The 15,479-nt window shown below is 28.4% G+C and overlaps 2 protein-coding genes across 3 annotated transcripts; one reads left to right on the top strand and one right to left on the bottom strand.

Moving 5' to 3' along the window:
* Window positions 1-216: 216 nt before the first annotated feature.
* Window positions 217-2,319, bottom strand: Dhdds (Dehydrodolichyl diphosphate synthase subunit). 2 transcript variants are annotated; one of them, XM_015320594.2, is made up of 6 exons: window positions 1,650-2,319; window positions 1,379-1,559; window positions 1,123-1,284; window positions 864-1,012; window positions 609-793; window positions 217-525 (listed from the first exon to the last, which is right to left on the bottom strand). In XM_015320594.2, exons 2-6 carry the CDS (start codon window positions 1,537-1,539, stop codon window positions 280-282), a joined length of 903 nt encoding a protein of 300 aa, XP_015176080.1. In that variant the 5' UTR covers window positions 1,540-1,559; window positions 1,650-2,319; the 3' UTR covers window positions 217-279. The 2 variants fall into 2 exon arrangements, with proteins under 2 accessions (XP_015176080.1, XP_015176081.1); XM_015320595.2 differs by having other exon boundaries at window positions 1,379-1,493; window positions 1,650-2,318.
* A 1,486-nt stretch (window positions 2,320-3,805) lies between these two features.
* BRWD3 (bromodomain and WD repeat-containing protein) lies at window positions 3,806-14,355 on the top strand. The gene is made up of 22 exons (XM_089174873.1): window positions 3,806-4,000; window positions 4,146-4,204; window positions 4,286-4,315; window positions 4,537-4,596; window positions 5,254-5,404; window positions 5,494-5,592; window positions 5,695-6,032; window positions 6,107-6,261; window positions 6,344-6,661; window positions 6,745-7,173; window positions 7,281-7,495; window positions 7,580-7,910; window positions 7,989-8,184; window positions 8,256-8,504; window positions 8,599-8,823; window positions 8,900-9,278; window positions 9,374-9,773; window positions 9,865-10,092; window positions 10,163-10,343; window positions 10,445-10,601; window positions 10,756-10,863; window positions 10,924-14,355. Exons 1-22 carry the CDS (start codon window positions 3,940-3,942, stop codon window positions 11,850-11,852), a joined length of 5,298 nt encoding a protein of 1,765 aa, XP_089030999.1. The 5' UTR covers window positions 3,806-3,939; the 3' UTR covers window positions 11,853-14,355.
* Window positions 14,356-15,479: the final 1,124 nt, after the last annotated feature.

Here is a 15,479-nt window from a genome sequence, read left to right as displayed (position 1 = left end):
CAAGTAATTGGCAAGTTGCTGCCTGGTTATAATTTTCCATAATTTTCTATTAACATATTATTCCCCATTATTATACAGATATTTGTTCATAGTATTACAAATAAATAAAATATATATATATTGTCTGATTAAAAATATAATATGAAAAATTAAATAAAAATCATAAGCACAAATATTAACAAAATAGTCAGAGGAAAATGAAGAGGATGAAAAACATATTCTTATCTGTTCTGTATAATTATATTTTTGGTTGATAATTGTATATATTCTCTTAATGGATCATTTATTTTCATCGTATGCTAAAACTTTTGAAGCACATCTTTTTTGCAGCATAATATCCCGTTCATTATATAATTTATTAAGATAATTAGTAACTCTGCTATTGTAATTAGTTATATTTTGTGCTTTTGTAATATTTTGTAAATTTGTATAACATCTTTGATAATAAAATACCGCAGCAAATAAATCCCAAGCACTAAATTCAGGCCATAATGCATCAGCAAAATAGATGCAACAGTTACTAACCTGTAAACATTTGTTATATCATGCAATACTTCTAAATAAATTCAATTTTTGATTAAAATATTAAATATCTTGAAAATGTTTACCTGCCATATAAGAAAATCACTGAGACGAATTTCTCCAGAAGTACGAATAAGTAAATCAGGATTTGGAGAATTATAAGTGTACAAACACTTAGAAATGAGGTCTTCGTTAATATCTTCTGGTAAAATATCATCATCTCTAATACCTTTTAATATATCTTTAATCGCATATGTCATTTCATCTCTTGCTAAACAAATAATAAGTAAAAATGTTGAAAAAGAAAATTATAAAGTCATTTATTTCTATCATATACTCACACGTATAAGCAAAAGCAATGTTAAGGAATGCTTTATTATTATTTTTGGTAATGATCATAGCTTCAGCTATTAATTTGCGTAGATCCTCTGGAAGTAATTCTAAATTTCCTATAATACGCACACATACACCATTTTCCATTAATTTTTGTCTGAAAATAAAGAAAATATTTCTATTTTATTTAGGATTTCCTTAATAGTTCAATAGAATAATAAGAACTTAGTGATATAAGAAATATTATATAAAAAAAAGTACAATTACTTTTCATTTATCAAAGTTTGGAATTTTTGTCTAGCGAGTTTCATAAGTCCGTCGACTTCTTCCTTAGACCTTTTAAAATTTTCTAAACTAAATGCATAAACTGTTACTTCTGGAATACCGAGGTCTAAGCACCACTGTAGAGTTTCGGTTAATTTGTGAAACCTAATATTTAAAGAAAAATGACGTTATTAATTTTATCAATACGGTGTATAATTAAACATCTTTGTTCATACTATATACATATATATATACGTACCCTTCCGTATGTCCATTTATTTTTTCAATACGTTTTTTGTTCGCATATCTTCTATTCCCATCCATAATAAATGCAACATGTTTAGGAATTTCACCACTCCTTAAAATTTTTACAACTAAATAATGGAAACAATTTAATGTACTTTCTTTTATCCACGACATGATATATATTTTTTGTGAGTCTTAAAAATAAAAAAATGATATTATTTATTTGTATAAATAAATAAAATTTATTAAATAAAGAAGAATAATTTTTTCCATGCAAGTAGTACCTTAATAAGTCTTTGTGAACTACTAAGATAGATGACACAATTGGAAGAAACTTATAAAGGCTATATTGTTTATCTAAAACGTTTTCTAATTAGATATAATTATGTTCACTCTTGATAAGTTATTTCAATAATCGTTTTTAAAAGGTTATTATTATATACAATTTTTTGCACTTTTTTTCTCAATGCTGCCATATATTCCGATTAAAAAAATAATTATTTTCACGTGATCACTCGTATTTAAAAATTTATCATATAAGTTATGAAATATTCTATCAAGTGTTATAATACACATTTAAATCATATTTATACACTTTATTTTATCCAATCGACTCATCCTCGATCAATCTTTTCATGAGTTGGTTAAATACTTGCATCATCTTAGAATACAAAAACATTTTGAATATACAAAACGTTTGACTATTGATTCTTTTTTATATTTCATATAATATAGCATTTATTCTATATAAATTTATTCTATAACATTTTGATTAATGTAAAGAACCTTTACAAATGATCACGCGCAACCTGTACGATTTCGAGGCTGTTTCAAGTTTCGTAGCGACCATCTTGAATATCTGTCTCGTGATTATTTTTTTTTTACTTGTTTTTACGTACCCTAACTGTTAAACGTATAAAGATGATATATGTTTATAATCGGATTAATATTGAATTATAATTGTAATTATAATTCTATATTAAAACTTACTTTTGTTCAATATTAAAGAGGTTAAATATATGTACTTGTAATTTTTTGTTAAACACTATGTAATAGTATAATGTTATATCAATTATCTGTTATTTTTTATTTATTTACGTAATAAAGAAAATCACAATCATCGTTGACATGATAATTTCTAGAAAAAAAAAAAAATAATAAGATTATAACATAATGAGCATACATATTTTATTCAAACTCTTATAAGAGTATTATTTATTACCTTTTAATAAATTTTAAGCAAAAAAATGGTAGTACATATGCATGATTATTAATGCAAGTAATTATAAAATTTTGCATTCTTTTACTATCTTACATATGAATTACAAACCTTATATATATATATATATATATAATTCTAACCTAAAAAATTTTATTTTAATATAATAAATGTAAAATAAATTACACAATACAGAATAAATTATATATATTTTATATTATATTTATAATATTTCTGCAATTATTAATTTATTATATATAAATAAAATAAATATACCTAATAATATAATATATAATAATATTAATATATTTATTATTAATCTTACGTCTTATCAATGAGTAAAATTCATTTAATATGTCATTTAATTATTATAAAATATTTAGATATAAATAAATCTACTTTAGAATTAAAATTAATATTAATATTATTTTCTTAATTATTAATATTTTATGTTAATGTAATATATTGCTGATTAACATAAAGAATATTTTCAAGCCAAGTTGTTAAAATAATGGTGTCAATCGAAGAACCTTGTTCTTAAAAGTTGGTATTATACTATAAATTGGCAGTAAAATGATATAGGGTTATTTAGTGAAAAAAAAAACTACTATTTACTTCTTCCTTTTTTTTCATTATAATTATTAATTTAAGTAAAAAAATTTTAAATATGTAAATTATGTTATTTTTAAATTATTAAATATTAGTAATTATAATACATTTACACTAATGATATCAAAACATAACTCATATATCTTAAGAAGTTATGCCCAATAATCTAACTTGCAAGTTTTAACACTAACTGTAAATGTAACTAGTACATAACACAAATCACATTATATATATATATATATATATATATATATATATATATATATATTGTATATGTGTATATATACATACATTCTTATTTCGTAATTGTTAACCCAAAGGTAAGAAAAATATTTATAATATAGTAGTAAGATTAACGTGATTTGTTATTTAAGTACTGAAAACATTCATGGTCGTAAAAGTTTAAAGAGAAAATGAATAAAGAAAAAAAGAGAAAAAAGAAAAAAAAAATATATATATATACAAAGAAAAGAAAAAGACGATAAATAAGACGAGGGTATTGAGGAATAGGAAATACATCCCTGGACTAGTGCGTTGCGATTCGTCAGTTGTAGCGTTCTGGTTAGATGGGGATAGGAGGGGAGAAGAGCAGGTTAAGGAGGCGGGGGTACTACTTTACGCCGAGGAGGAGAGCGTGCGAATGCGTCTCGCGGTCGAGATCAACCAAGAGAAAATGAATAGTAAAATGGTTATCGCCACGCTATGACCCGAAAAAAATAAATCTTCGTTAACGTGAGTGAACAACGATGGATTCGTCGCATGAAATGGATCCAAGTGTATCAAGAAACGAGGCAGCTATAAAATCAGGTAAAGATTGAAATGTGATAAGGTAGCATTAACTGTCGGCAAAGCCGCCTGCCTAAGAGCTCTGTTGGGTATTCTCTCTGTGTGTGTGTATAGTGTGTGTATAGCTTCCTCTCTAATCGTGTACACGTTCCTTTCTTTATTTCAGAGCTGTACTTCTTAATAGCGAAATTTCTAGCATCGGGGCCATGCAAAGAGACTGCCACTGTGAGTATTATAATGAAATAAAATAATGTTTTGTTGTAGGACGCTATCAACTTAATTGACGAAAATGTATGTTTGTTTCAGACGCTTAAGCGCGAATTGGAGCGTGCGAAGGTAAGAAGAGATTGGTCCGTAGTTGACGTTTGCCGACAGATACTATACATAGCGATCGTATCCCACATGGTTTGCACGTGGTTTCTGCTTGTCAAAACATTAGAATTCTAGGGTCGATGATCTCTTGAGTATTGCCTTATTAATTATTTACCACGTGGGAAACGCATCAAACGATCGAACGATCGGTCATTGTATACTTTTTTTAAATTTCTTTTTTACAGGTATTACCGGAAAGAATCGATTGGGAAGGAAATTCTCATAGTCAAAATTTCGAAGAACTTGTAAGTTTATTGCCATTACGATAATGTTTATTTTGTTTTTGTAATTGGGTCATGGTTTTACCTCTGATCGAGAAGTTATAAAGTCTAGATTTGAGGTTACCGCGTCATCCTATATTCTCGCGCTTAATTCTCCATTCCCTCAAATCGTTGCCCGAAATATTATTCAAAGTATTATGTGCATCCCTTTCCAAGGGGCACTATCCCCTTTTCCATCCCACTCCTCTTCCATTCTTCTAGAATTAGCGTCGCCATTGCGGAAGATTCCCCCCACTCCTTAATTCTCTCTGCCAATGGTCGCTTGCCTTGAGCCATCTTGCGTGAGCTGATCAATGAATATACGTGCCTACGGCTTATTTATAGAACCTGATCTCGTGCACAACGAGTTCTACACCAAGATTGGACGTCTTCCTTCTTTCGACCTCTCATTGGTTAAAATCAGGCACTACTTTACTATTCATTTTAAATATTGGCGGGAACTTCTAGCATATTGCATTTTTTCCAATCAGTTCATTATTTAATTGATAACTTTTTTATTCTTTACTATTATTTTATTTAAAAATTATGATATACTTGTTTTCTTTCATTTGTATTAAAAAGAAATATTTTCTTATTTTCTAATAATGATAAAAATTTAATTCTTAATATTATTATCAACAGGAGAATAAATATTCTCACATAGGACCAGAACACTTGCTAAAAATATGTGCAAGAATAGGTCCGATTTTAGACAAAGAGATACCACCATGTATTCCAGGAATTGTATCATTACTAGGAGCTGGTCGACAATCTTTACTACGTGTACACGAAGGTATATATTTATCTTAGTTACATATAATATTTTAAAATGTAAAGTTTTTTTTTATTAAAAAATAAAATTCTTATATATTACTTACATAGATCCATCTCGTCGAGTACGTGGTATTGTTGCTTGCTCTGGAAGATTCGGAGGAAAACCTTTTATGGGTCTTCCTAATAATTTAACGGGGAATAATATAGGTAAATATAATGAAACTATTAATTAATTACAATTTAAATCTATAAATTGATTTCCTTAGTTTGACAATATTTTATAACATGCATATTATTTTTTGTTATTAGTGCGTGTTCTTCAAGGAAGAGAAAACTCAGGTCCTTTAAGTCGTAGAGAAGCTATACCAACCAAATTTTATAGTAAAATGCAACTTTATCGACATACATTAGGACATTTGACAGCAGTTTATTGCGTTTTGTATGATCGAACAGGAAAATATATAGTAACTGGGGCAGATGATTTACTTGTTAAAGTATGGAGTTCCGTAGATGGTCGACTATTAGCTACATTTAGAGGTGTTTCATCTGAGATTATGGATATAGCCATAAACTTTGATAACACTTTACTAGCAGCTGGAAGTTTAGATCGGATACTTAGAGTTTGGTGTTTCCAAACTATGTCCCCTGTATGTTCTATTCTTATTCATATACTATAATTAATTTGTCTTTTATTTATAAATTTATATTAATATATTTTAAGGTGGCTGTTTTGTCCGGACATTCTGGTATGATAACATCTATCAACTTTTGTCCTATTGCTTGCAATGGTGTTTATTATATGGTATCCACAAGTACGGATGGTTCTGTTGCATTTTGGTCTCATACTAAACAACCAAATGAGAGAGTGGTATTTCAGTAAGTTAATAATTATATTTAGTAGATTAATTATTAATTAGTAAAATCAAAGATGATTTAAATATGAATAATATAATTATAGACCTAAGCCGATTCAGTATCATGAAAAGATGAGACCTGGCCAAGCTCAAATGATATGTGCATCGTTCAGTCCTGGTGGTTCATTCGTGGCTGCTGGCTCTGCAGACCACCATGTGAGAGTTTACATGATGTCAGGTGAAGAAGGACCTCGTAGAGTTTTAGAAGTTGAAGCACATTCTGATACAGTTGATAGTATTCAGTGGGCTCACCAGGGTTTAAGATTTATTTCTGGATCGAAAGATGGTACTGCGAATGTATGGCATTTTCAACAACAAGAGTGGGTGCATAAACGCCTTCTTATGACCACAAGACTCCCTGGGTATGTAAAACATAAGAAAAATATGTTTAATAAAGCTCATACATTACATATCTATATTTTATTTAAAATATAATTTTCTATAGAGAGCCAGAAACAGACGATGATTCCAATAAAAAAACTAAAGTTACTATGGTTTGTTGGGACGTAAGTGACGAATGGGTAATTACAGCTGTAAATGATAGTTCATTGAAAGTATGGAACTCAAAGTCAGGAGAATTAATAAAAGTTCTTCGTCGTCATAAAGATGAGGTGTTTGTATTGGAATCTCATCCGAAAGATGATCGTGTTATATTAAGTGCTGGTCATGATGGACAGCTTATTATATGGGATGTTCTAAATTCCGAACCAGTAGCTTGTTTTCAAAATTTTATTGAAGGCCAAGGAAATGGTGCTGTGTTTGATGCAAAGTGGTCGCCCGATGGAACGATGATCGCTGCTACTGATTCTCATGGTCATCTTTTAATGTATGGCTTTGGATCTGGAGTAGAAAAACTTAAAATAGTAAGTCTTTTGTTTATAATATAAAAAAATAATGCATTTTTATAATGGTAAACAATTGAATCATGTAATACCTTGTAATAATATCCATTATAAACAATATAATTACAGGTACCGAAAGAACTTTTTTTCATACAGACTATAGACCTTTAATTAGGGATTCAAATAATTATGTTTTGGATGAACAAACGCAAACAGCTCCCCATTTGATGCCACCGCCATTCCTCGTTGATGTCGATGGTAATCCATATCCTCCAGCATTACAAAGATTAGTTCCAGGTAGAGAAAATTGTCGGGGAGAGCAATTAGTACCTAATATAGCCGTTGGTGCTGGAGGTAAAATAATTGCATCTCTATTATTCTATTATTCATTTATATTTTTGTTAAAATACGAGATGTCATATTTTGATATGTAATTAGGAATGCAAGAGGTAATAGAAGGTCTTCCTGTGCAAGAACCAAGATCTAATATTGACAGATTGATTGAGGCTCTTGCACAGAGACAAAATATTGGTGCGGATGGGGGCGATTTACCTGTTAATGATAGAGAAGGTGAAAATGTTGGGGAACAACCGATTCGTCAAATTGCTAGTCCACGTGGTAGTAGACCAGGTTTAAGAAGAGCTGGTGATGTTGAAGGTGTTAGACAAAGTAGTGGTAATTGGCAAAGGGACAACCACACGGCTTGGAATAAACCACTTCTTGCTAAACCTATGAATCAAGCTCTTAAAGAAACACGATATAAAGTGCTGTATGTTAATTACTTTTTCTAAAGAATAAGCATTTTTTCAATTGAACAATTTTCTACAGATCTTTTTAATATTTATAGTTGTGCAATGGCAGATATGGAATTAGAAATTTGGAGGCTAGAAATGCGAAGTAGACCTCAATCTACTTTGAACGCTACAGCTGTTCAAGATAGTATAGGAAGCAAAGTAGTTAATAGAAGACGTAACAGATGTGCTAGACATGGATATAGAACTAGAGCAGCACGTGATGAAGAACGAGAAGATGAAGAATTCGAGGTATTTTCTAATATTATTCATTTATTTTTTTAAGTTTTATTTTATACTATATTTCTATTATTTATTTCTAGAATCCTGAAAATGGAGGAACTACTGGTAGTTCAGCTAGTAGTAATACAAATGATTCAACCGCAAATGAAGAAGATTTGTGTTCAGATAGTTCCAGTTCTGAATGTAGTACACAATATTCAGATTGGATTGCAGATCATGGTTTAAATCTTGAACCTCCTAAACGTAGTAAACGTAAGCCTATTAAGAAAAGGTCTCTTACTCCACCAAGTGATACAGAGAGAAGACGTAACAAAAGTCGTACAGCAAAGGTAAACTTTCTCATTATTTTATTTTTTTTATTTAACCGAATCTTTACGTACCTATTGCATTTTTGTTAATCTATGTATTAATTTCTTTTATCAGAAAGCATATATTTATAGTGAAGATATTGATGAAGTTCCTGAAGTTCTACGACCTCCTGAATGGCTTACCGAAGTGGTACCACGTAAAGCTCCATATTATCCACAAATGGGTGATGAAATAGTATATTTTCGTCAGGGTCACCAATTTTATTTAGATGCTGTTAGAAATAAAAAAGTTTATGAACTTGGTTTAAATAGTGAACCATGGGCTAAAGTGCACATAAGGGTGAGAATGATATATTCTAATATTATATTTTATATAAATATCATTTTTGTCTATAACGTTATTAAAATTATTTAAGGCACAAGAATTTGTGAAAGTTGTTGGTATAAAGTACATAATACGTCCACCTCGACTTTGTTGTTTGAAACTTGCGTTAATGGATGAAGAAGGACGATTTACAGGAGAAAATTTTACAATTAAATATCACGATATGCCAGACGTATTGGACTTTTTAGTTTTACGTCAAATGTTCGACGTAGCATTGGCTCGCAGCTGGTCAGAAGGTGATAGATTTCGATGTATGATCGATGATGGATGGTGGATGGGACAAATCCAATCTATGGAACCATTAGATGATGATTTTCCTGAATCATTCTTTATGTGTTTCCGTGTACGTTGGGATAATGGAGAATATGAACGAATGAGTCCATGGGATCTTGAACCAATCGATGAAGAGAGTATGTTTATTATTTAAACAATATATTAGATTAATTGTAATTTTTTTTTTAGAATATCTCTATAATTATGGAATTTAAATAAAATTGTATTTAAGGATTACCCGCAGAAATCGGAGGAGCAGTTCCTGTACTTCCAGAGGAGATACAAGCTATATTGTATCAACCTACTCCAGAAGAATGGCCAATGGGTGATAGAGATGCGACATGTCGTAGAATTATAAGAGGTCTTGACCAAGTAATGAGCCTAGCAATAGCAGAACCTTTTGTGGCACCAGTAGATCTCAATGTGTATCCTGGTTATGCATTTGTTGTACAATATCCTATCGATTTATCAACTATAAAAGCTCGTTTTGAAAATCATTTTTATCGAAGAATTACATCTGCCCAATTTGATATTAGATATTTGGCAACTAATGCTGAGATATTTAATAAACCTCATAGTGGGATAGTGAAATGGTCAAGGATAATAACTGATTTATGTTTACGTATAATAAAGTAAGTATCAAAATTCATTATTATCAAGCATGTAATAATACAGCATTGATAATATATTGAATACATTAATTGTATTTTTATTTTTCTATAGAGAAACTACAGAGCTAGATGTACCTGCAGTGTATCATCAATTAGTTGATACATATTGCTCTTCAGAATCTGATGCAGATACTGCTGTAAAAGATAAACCTTCAACAAGTACGCAAAAATTAACTACCAGTCGAAATCTTCGATCTCAAGAAATGTCACAGAATTGGACATTGGCATGTAAACAATTATTGGATACTTTATGGCAGTGCGAGGATTCAATTCCTTTCAGGTATATCATATTGATAGTCTTGATTGTTTAAAAATATATGTCTTTTAATGTTTATTCATATTTTTTATAGAGAGCCAGTTGATAGATTAGAACATCCAGATTATCATCAAATAATTGATACACCGATGGATTTACGCACAGTAAAAGAAGACTTGTTAGGAGGAAACTATGAAACACCTTTAGAATTTTCTAAAGATATGAAATTAATATTTACAAATAGTAGAAATTATAATACCAACAAACGTTCAAGAGTAAGTAAAAACGAAAAAATGAAAGAAAGAAATAGAAAACTTTCAAATAAATTCTTATCATTTTTAGAAAGATTTGCTTTTATATTTATTATTATCTATAGATATTCTCTATGACAATAAGATTATCAGCAATGTTTGAAGAACACATGCGTAAAATTATTTCTAATTGGAAGTCGGCAAGAAGACGTAATAATAATACTAAAGTAAATGTCAAAACGAAAGTACAGAAACGAAAGCAACGTTTAACAAATGGCACTGGTAATTTCTATTCTCTAAAAAGTTGAATATATCATAAAAATTGTATTTTTATTATTTATGAATTAGTATCTTTTTTTTTTTTTTATATATAAGACGATATATAGAAATGATTGTTTGTCGATATTGGTATTAAGTCATTTTTGTTAATTAATAGGACTATCCAAAAAAAAGACGATTTGTACTGAAGATGAGGATATAATTACAGAAGATGAAGAACCGGTTGTACAACAGAAAAAGAAGCCTGTTAATCTACACGAGCCAGGTATATACACATATAAAATTTTATTATAAACATACAGTAATCTTGTGTATTTTCTTTCAGGTCCATCCCGAATAACTAATGGTACTCCAAAACATGCAGGTAGTTCAACGCGTTCGATGATCAAATTGAGAATTCCTAGATCGATAGTGCAAAGAAAAATAAAAAAAAGTGATAGTGAATTAAGTGAATCTGAAGCATCGATAGAAAGTGATAGTAGTCATGGTCCTCCTGTTAGACGAACTAGAGCAAGGAAAGCAGTAAGCAGTGAGAGTACAGATAATGATTCTGGAGAAGTTTATACTCCTGGTGGTCGTGGAAAACAAACTCGTAAAATTCGTAGTAAAAATAGTAAAAATAATAGACAAGTTAAATCTAATTCTAAACAGTTTGTTGTTCCCGATGATGATGATGCGGAAGATGATCAAGAGGATCAAGATCAGTTTGTTTCTGAATCTTCAGAAGAAGAAAGTGAAGAAGAAGTTATTCAAAGGAGTAATACAAGATCGCGAAAGTTGCCAAATGCAGGAGCAGCAGCATCTTCAAAACATACTGCAAATAATAGAAAAAATAATGTTTCTGAAAGTCGTTCTGATGATGATGATGATGAAGAAGAGGAAGAGGAGGAAGAAGAAGAAGAGGAGGAAGAGGAACAATTGCAACATGTTATTAACAATGAAGATTCAGATAGCGATGATACAGAAGAAGTTGTAGAACCATCAACATCTCAAAGAAAATCACGAACATCTAGAGAATCTAATCATCAAGTTGTATTATCTAATTCTCGAAGAAGTAAAAAGCGTGCACGTTATAACGAAGACAGTGATGCAAGTAGTGCATTGCCAGTGAGAAATAGACGTAAAATCAAACGACGCGATTATGCTGAAGATGAAAGTGATGATGATAGTTTACCAGAACCTGGAATAAGCATAAGTAGTAGAGGTCGAGTGAGGAAAATGACTGCTCGTGCACGTGCTTTTCTTTTAGAATGACCTTAACGGCACCATTCTAATAATGTATAATTTGGATCAAAATTATGAATTTACGAGTGGATAAAAAAAAGAAGAAAATTAGCTTATGACTTGATGACATTGAAGATAGAGTGTAATCATAATGGATACTCTATGTTATCAAATGACACTATAAATGAAAAACACTTAGATAAATGACAGATGTTTATGCAAAAAAGTGTATACTTGAAACTATTAACAGCAATATGAGTTTAATACTCCAGCAACAATGTACTTCCATTATTATGAGATAGATAAAATAAAGTTATTTTTTAACGTTTAGGTGCAAATGTAAAAAGACTATCATGAGAAAGAATTGGAAGCAAAGTGAAAGAACTTTAATCCGCCCTAATAATACTCTTATCATGTCAATATTATTTAATGACATTTGAAGAATCAATTGAAAAAAGACAGTTAAAGATTTTAAAAGTGTGAGTGATCATATTTTTAAATATGTTATTTGTTTATCTCTTAAGCATATAAAATTAAACAATAATTTTTATTTACATTTAAAACATTAATTTTATTTTTGCTATTTACTGAATAATTCTCTAATTTACTAAAAAAACTTAAAGCAGTTTGTTATTGATTTTATATCAACATTTATAATAGTTTGTATAAAGGCATTTCGATTCTATTGGTTCTATTAATTAAATTTCAAAAAATAGTTAAAAGAACATAGCAACAAGAGTAAACAATTAAAAATATTTTTTTTTATTGAAATATAGTTTATTTTGGCCCATAAAATATTATTCCATGCTGTTATAAAACTAATATAGCTTTATTTTGCCAAAAATTATTTTCATTTATACGAATTATTAAGAAAATAAACAATTCACTTGTTTAAATGCACAGAAGTACCTTTGTGAAATCATTAATGATCACACTTTCGTCAATATAAATTTAATTTTTGAATATATGTATATTGTATTAGTTTATTTAATACTAGATTATATTAGTGATTATATATATATATATATATTATATATATATATACACCTATGATGTTTTATGCAAATAGTAACAGTTGTTACTACCATCGAATTTAATGTATCCATGAATGTTACATTTTATAAATAACGATGTTACAGGCTTTTCTAAGTATTTTGCAGAAACATCGTTAAAATTAGAGAAAACTATAGAATTTTTATGGTAATCTTAATACGTAATAGATTTCTAAGATGCATAGTTTGTATGTTTATTGATAAAGAATCCTATGAAAAAGTTTTTTAAAAAATTGTACGCTACGATTAGAAAATCATTCATCTGATTAATGTGTAATATTTAACAAAATTTTCTTTATAAATAGAAATATTTCATGAATAATCATCCTAAAGAAATGTAAGATCAGAAGGCAAGGATGACAAGATTAACATTTATCTACCAAATAAGTTGTGTAAAAAAGAATTAAATAGAATAAGGAAATGTTAATCCGTCTATAATTATGTCTTCTGTATTTAAACATACGGAGGTACTAAGTAAAAGAAATTTAATTTACTGAATTAAGTCATTCATACTAATTCTAATTCTGATGAAAAAATAATTCTGACTCTTAGAAATTGTGTACATTATATTAAAGGAGGCAGTGCCTTTACAAACCCTAATACTTATTTTGAAGAGATACCTGTGCTACTTATTCTAATTGTAAGATATATGCATCTAATATCAATTAGAATTAATATAAGTAATCATTTAGTTAGGATTATTTCATTACAGTTACTGACAGTGATAATATATAAACATGAACATGTAAAATTGTACAAACATTTTGAAGTAGAACTAATTTTTTAAAAATTATTATAAGATATAGGTGTATGTTATATATTATATAATTACGCAATTATATATTATATAATTATATATCTATACGCTGTTATGAAAGTGTTACCTTTACATGCAGTTTATATATTTCTTACTGCATATTATAAATCACTGATTGTGCATTTTTTATTCATGCAACTAAATGGTACGTATTGAATTTGAAAAGATTAGAAAATTCAAGAATATTTTAAGTAATTCTATAATATATTACCAAGGACAGTTGCATAGATATTAAGTAAGCATAGATTAAGATCACATGCACAAATACTGAAAATCTTGACTGTCTCGGGCAATTGTGATATTAGTATAAGACTATCAAATATATAAATATTCGTAATTAGGGTAATGAATATTTTTTTAATGAAGTCTTAACTTAAGAACAAATATCATATAAGCTCAATGAATTACTAAATCTTTGCCATCAATTATATCTTTTGTTATTTCTTTGATTATATCGAATAATATGCTTCATATCTTAACTTCAGAATTATTATTATTCAATGTATATGCTTTTTTGCGTTGGGTTATAGGATTTCATAAACAATGCAACAATAATAGTTTGTTTTTATATTGATGTAAAATATTCTATGCATTGTTGCATATTGATATCATTTTCATGGATTCCCACCGCGACTAATAAAAATTACACAGAATTCTTTAATAATTATATGTTATTCATTTTCCTAGACCACATTTATCCCTCTTACCTATATATTTTCTCTTGAAAGATAATATTTATATTTCAAACACATCGTCTCGTTTAAAAATCAATTTTTATTATTTAAAGATAGTCTAAATGAACGAACGATAAAACTTTCATTAAAAAACAATTACGAAAATAAGTCATTAAAAGAAACAAATAATATAAAATGTTTAATTATTTTGTTATTTATTATAATAAATAACCATTAGCTCAATACTATTTGCGACGAAATCTATATTATGTAAGATGTAATGTATATTGCATTGATAAAAATATCGATTTCCCAGGTCTCACTAGTCGAAGGTTGCAGTTTCTGGAAACTTGCAAAAATGATCTTTTTATATTTATTTGATACATCATATTATGTATATATTTATGTTACGGAGTTAATACATTCATAATTTAGAAAAATAAATATCATTGTAATAATTATAATCATTAACAAATAGAGACTAATATTGTATTTCAAATTTTCCCACCAAATGTTTAAATTACGCGCGAACAAATATATTGACAAATCAAATACTTACTTGTTTAAATACTCGAAAAATATCAAAATTTATTTTAATTTGTATGTACAAATAAGTATTTAATAATAATTAATTAATATTTTTAATGAAATGTAAATGTTAATTAATTAAATAGGATTGAATTGCAATCGAGACTTTTTTGAAAATTACGCGCGATATTTAAAAACGAGTTATAGGTGGAAAAATCATATTTTGAAATATTTGATGAAAGAATAAAAAGTTTTAATATATATTTAGACATTAATGATTGATATAAATTCTGAAAAGAGTTATCAGCAACCTACCTTTTGAAAATAATTAGCACATGTTTCTCGCCTTGCTCTTATTTACGGTGCTACCATTTTTTTGTTTATCTGCACATTTCTTAATTGATGCCATTTTTTTATTACCGATGGCGTAACGCTAAGCGATAACAATTTAATATTTCAGAATTACTTAATACATATAATATATATATATATATATTACTTGGATTATTATTAATTTTCCATGTGTATGTATATACACACACAATATTTTTGTATTGAAATAATTATATACTGGTATAAATAATAT

This window comes from Polistes dominula, unplaced genomic scaffold (assembly GCF_049000335.1).
Source record: "Polistes dominula isolate Pdom_NZ unplaced genomic scaffold, Pdom_raw_medaka contig_16, whole genome shotgun sequence".
NCBI classification, from domain to species: domain Eukaryota; kingdom Metazoa; phylum Arthropoda; class Insecta; order Hymenoptera; family Vespidae; genus Polistes; species Polistes dominula.
The sequence above is the reverse complement of the archived record's forward strand: the minus strand, read 5'-3'. Positions and strand labels throughout refer to the sequence as shown.

Coding starts and splice junctions, on each gene's coding strand:
- BRWD3 (XM_089174873.1), top strand. CDS start 3,940: ATGGATTCGTCGCATGAAATGGATCCAAGTGTATCAAGAAACGAGGCA. Junction 5,405..5,493: donor TTTACTACGTGTACACGAAG/GTATATATTTAT, acceptor TTACTTACATAG/ATCCATCTCGTCGAGTACGT. Junction 9,279..9,373: donor TGAACCAATCGATGAAGAGA/GTATGTTTATTA, acceptor ATTGTATTTAAG/GATTACCCGCAGAAATCGGA.
- Dhdds (XM_015320594.2), bottom strand. CDS start 1,539: ATGTCGTGGATAAAAGAAAGTACATTAAATTGTTTCCATTATTTAGTT. Junction 1,285..1,378: donor ATAAATGGACATACGGAAGG/GTACGTATATAT, acceptor TTTAAATATTAG/GTTTCACAAATTAACCGAAA. Junction 794..863: donor CATTGCTTTTGCTTATACGT/GTGAGTATATGA, acceptor TTATTTGTTTAG/CAAGAGATGAAATGACATAT.